At 46.8% G+C, this 4,586-nt stretch overlaps 1 protein-coding gene across 1 annotated transcript in view; it reads right to left on the reverse strand.

Moving 5' to 3' along the window:
* The window catches only part of Shank3 (SH3 and multiple ankyrin repeat domains 3), a gene marked incomplete at its 5' end in the record, with an annotated part of 51,122 nt that overhangs the window by 30,392 nt on the left and 16,144 nt on the right, over positions 1 to 4,586 (reverse strand). Inside the window, 2 exons of the mRNA XM_019208939.1 lie at positions 585 to 612; positions 1,933 to 2,203. Of these exons, the coding sequence (XP_019064484.1) occupies positions 585 to 612; positions 1,933 to 2,203 (299 nt within the window). The remainder of the gene's footprint in view (positions 1 to 584; positions 613 to 1,932; positions 2,204 to 4,586) is intronic.

Raw genomic sequence — 4,586 nt, forward strand, 5'->3', positions numbered from 1 at the left:
GGGCGGAGGGCCGGGTAGGATGGGGGCGCTCAGGAGACATGGGGTGCGGCAAGGTTCCACGCACATGCCGGCCCGCAGGGTGAATGTGATACCCGTCCCCTCCCTCCAGGCCTCTGTCTCCTCGCCCTGGACACCTGCTCCTGCTGCCCATGCCCTTTCCCCTGCCCATGCCGACCCCTGTTCCGACTGGCCATGCGCTGCCTCCTTAGTACCCAGGCAGGCTAAATTCCCACGCTCAGCACCCGGGTTTCTGGGACACAGAGTTTGCCACGTTCCAGTCACCTGGGTGGGCTCCTTCCCTCTCCCTGCTCTAGGCCCTTCACCAAGTTGTTGCCCAAAACTAAACTACTCCAATCCTGGCCATTCCACCAAGTATTAGATAACAGACTCTGGAGGAGCCACGCCAGGCTCAGACAACAGGGGGCACCAGTGAGCCTCTCTGCCTCACACCATGCACAAAGGCCATGCTCTGTCCTCCGACCACTTGTGACCCCCGTCACTCGCAGGGCAACCCCCTAGCACGGGACACTGTCCCCCTAACTTCTGCTTTGCCCTAGGTCGAGCTGTCCACGTCCTGGGATTACCATCACCCACATCTGGCCTACCAGGCACCTAAAATTGTGGGAAAAGAGTTATGACATCCCTGTGGAACAGATGAACGTACGCCCCTGACACCGCAGGTCTTTGCTTTCTGTCTGCTCAGCTCACGGGACACAAACATTCAGACAAATGCAAGGACCTGTGCACCACACGCTCTGACTCAGGAGCACCCTGTCGATAAATGGCAACAACCAAGGATGTGTTCTTTCAGCCATAGGGCCACTCAACCCTTAGAAAACTCAAGAGGCAAATGCTTCCAAGAACTTCAGCTTGAGGCAGGGCAGACAGCTGGGAGACCAGCAAGGATAAGCAGACACAGATGCTGAAGATAGCACAGAGCAGGGGGCAGCGGTAGAAAAGCAGCCTTTCACAAGCCCCAACACCTAAGCCCAGGTGAGCCGACCTGGCTCTGTGTCTGGACAGGTCTCTGACCCAGTCTGGGTAACAGGGCCCCATCTGTAACATGGTGTTTACAAAGCACAGCCTCAAGAGTCATCGAGGGCAACAGAGATGACCTGCCCAGCCCAATGTCACAGTGAGTGATAGGACTTTAGAAGCAACTGCCATTGCAAAACAACACACTGTTTATGTAACACCTTCACCTGATGGTGCCTCCCAACTCCTCTATGTGCCTGACTTTGAGCAGGAGAAAGCAAGATGACAGCTCCTGCCCTCAAGGACCAGGGAGCAGGTACCACCACCAGCACCTCCTGTATTGCATACCAGGAGCCCAGCAGACAAACATTCAGATACCAAGAGCCTCCCCCAGGAAATGCTTGGGTGGGGTTAGCTCCCCTTTAATAAGGAGCCAGCATAGTGGCCATCTGAGAGCCAGGGCCAACCCAGCCTCACTCCATAGCCTGCCAAGGCCAGTGGGCTCCAGGCCACACCTCCTACTCTTAAGTTCTAGTGATGCCAAGTCCCTCAAATGTCCCTGGTTTCTTAGGGTCCCAGCACTCAGGGTTGGGGGGTGACAAATCCTATAGGTATACAGGGCTGGGGCCGGGGGTGTTTGGGTGTCACCAATAGGTTTTAACCCCTCGTGGAGAGGCTTTCCTGACACACCCCCATCCTCCCAAGACCTGGAGCTGCAGAGGACTTTCTAACCACATTCCAGACCACACCTTCTCTGCCCAAAAGGTTCCCTCAAACACCTGCCCTCAGAGCATGTCCAGCGCCCACCAGAGGCCAGCATGGGTAGACCTGCCCAACCTTGAGTCTCCTCCCTACTTCACAAGGGAGGCCCATCCCAGGCCTGGTTCGGGCCAGCACACCTTTCCCTGCCGGCCAGGGTGCACCCCCAGACTCTAGGAGCCTCACAGCCCCTCTTACCTGATCTTGCTCTGGCTTCCCCTGCCTGCTGAAGGGCCACCAGCATTCTCCTGGTCACCATCCCGGTCACGATCCTTCTCTTCCTGCAGCCGCTGGAGCAACAACTGGTGGGGAAGACTTCGAAGCGAGGGCCCAGGAGAAGCTGCTGGCTGTGCCTCACCCTTCAGGTTGATATCACTGGCTGAGCGCTGCAGAGGCCGAGGGGATGCCAAGCCACTGGGGCCAGCCAGGCGCCGCCGCTTCGCATAGCTGGGGGTTTCCCTGAATGGAACTGGGATGGAGGGACACAGGTGAGACTCAAAAGCCCACTAGATGAGCAGCTGTCCTAGTCTGCCTAGGCTTTCCAGATTTTAAAACTAAAATCCATGTTCTGAAACCTACCTCAGTCCCAGCAGACCAAGGCAGCTGGCCACCTTCTGGCTGAAACCACCATGGAAGGACAATCTTCTCAGTTGCCTTGTCTCTCTCTAACACTAGCTTCAGGGGCAGACAGACAAGGCCCCTGGGATACCCATCTGACATCAGAACTGTCCAATCCATCAGCTTCAGGAGACACAAAATAGGCTACCCACGACAAATTTCACCAGACTACTGCTGTGCAAGGCCATTAACAGTTAACTATAGCCAGGGCAACTGAAAAAGACCTGGGGCCAGCAAACTTTTTTCCTGTGAAGAATCATAGGAAACTGTCTTAAGCTTTGCTAGTATACAGTCTCTATTGCAATGACTTAACTCTGCCATATGAAAATTCCGCAGCATAAAAACAGCCATAACAACATACAAGCACATGGGTGTGTCTGTGCTCCAATAAAACTTTATTTAAAAAGCAGATGGTGAGACATGACCCAATTATGTCTATGCTATTTACAAGAAAATTGCTTTTGATCCAGAGACATAAATAGGTTGAGCACTAAGACTTTTTAAAAATATATCTCAAAAAAATATACATCCATGTGGCTGGGGATTTAGCTCAGCAGCACCATACCTGCCTTACAAACACAAGATCCTGAGTTCGATCCCCAGTACAGAAAGAAAGAAAGAAAGAAAGGAAAGAAAAGAAAGCAAGCTGGTGGCAATGTTACTATCAGACAAATTAGGCTTTAAAAGAAAAAAACTAAAGAGATACATACATTGTTAAGAGTCAACTCATCAAGATTAACAAGTATTAATACGTAGCCACCAAACAGAATACAAAGATATATAAAACAAACATCAACGTGTTTGAAGACAGAGATAGGCAGTTCCACTAATAACTGGAGACTTCAATACTTCATTTTCAATAATGGAGATAATCAATAAGGACACAGGAGACTAAAACACACCAGACTTAATAGATGCACAGAACACTAACCCAAGAATAGCAGAATATACCTGAGAATTTTCCTAAAGTGCACATGCACATTCTCCACATAGGGCATAAGTTTGACCACCAAAACAAGTCTCAATAAATTTAAAAGGACTAAAATCATACAAAGCATCTTCTTCAACACAATCTAATGGAACAGAAATTAAACACACTATTAATCCATGTATCCAAAACAATCACAAGGAAAATCAGAAAACATTTTGAGACTTATGAAAGTGGAAACTCAGATTACAACTATGGTGTGCAGCAAAAGCAGCACTAAGAGGTAAATTTATAGTAGTAAACATCTACATTTAAGAAAGACTAGAGGCTATAGCTCAGCAGCACAGCACATACTTAACATGAATGATATCCTCAGATAAATCTCCAGCACACGCACACAAAAAAAGACAAAAACAAAAACAAAAAAACACAGAGAAAGAAAAAGATAACCAAAGCTGGGCATGGTGGTGCACGCCTGTAATCCCAGATCTCTCTGAGAGATTGAGACAGAAGGATGGCAAGCTCTAGGCCAGTGACCTAATGAGTGGATGTGGCTCAGTGTGAATGCCCTAAGTTCACTTCTCAGTGGTGAGAGAAAAAAACTGAACTGCATACCTTAAAGAGCTAAAAAAAGAGCAAATCTAGCAAAAGGAAGGACAAAGCAAGAGTAGAGCAGAGATAAAGAAAACAAAGTAGAAAAACCAAGATCAATGAAACGAAAAGCTTTTTAAATATCAACAAAACTATTACACATTTTCCTACACTAAACAAGAAAGATGAGAAAAAAACAGCTAAAATCAGAAATGATATTTTGAGCATTACTACCAATCTTTCAAAAATAAAAAAAGATTATAAAATAATGCTATAAACAACTGTGTGCCAACAAATTAGATAAGCTAGATGAGATGATGGACAGATTACCAGAAAAACCCAAATTACCAAAACTGACTTAAGAAGAAATAGAAAATCTAAACAGACCTATGACAAGTGACAAGTAGAAAGACTGATTCAGAAATCACAAACCTCCCAACGCAAGTCCACCACCAGATGGCATCATTGTGAATTCTGCTAACACTTAAAGAATTAGCATCAATCTTTCTCAAACTCTTCCAAAAAACAAAATAGGAAAGAACACTTCCTAACTCATTCTGAGTCCAAGATTACTCTGATACCAAATCCGTATAAAGACATTACAAGGAAAGAAATTTAGAGACCATTAAATCAATGTAAGACATCACATCAAGAAAGAGCACTTGCTATATTCCCAACATCCTTTCATGGTTAAAAAAAAAAAAAAAAAAAAAAA

This window comes from Fukomys damarensis, unplaced genomic scaffold (genome assembly GCF_012274545.1).
Source record: "Fukomys damarensis isolate Sample0158 unplaced genomic scaffold, DMR_v1.0_HiC HiC_scaffold_19, whole genome shotgun sequence".
Lineage (NCBI taxonomy): Eukaryota > Metazoa > Chordata > Mammalia > Rodentia > Bathyergidae > Fukomys > Fukomys damarensis.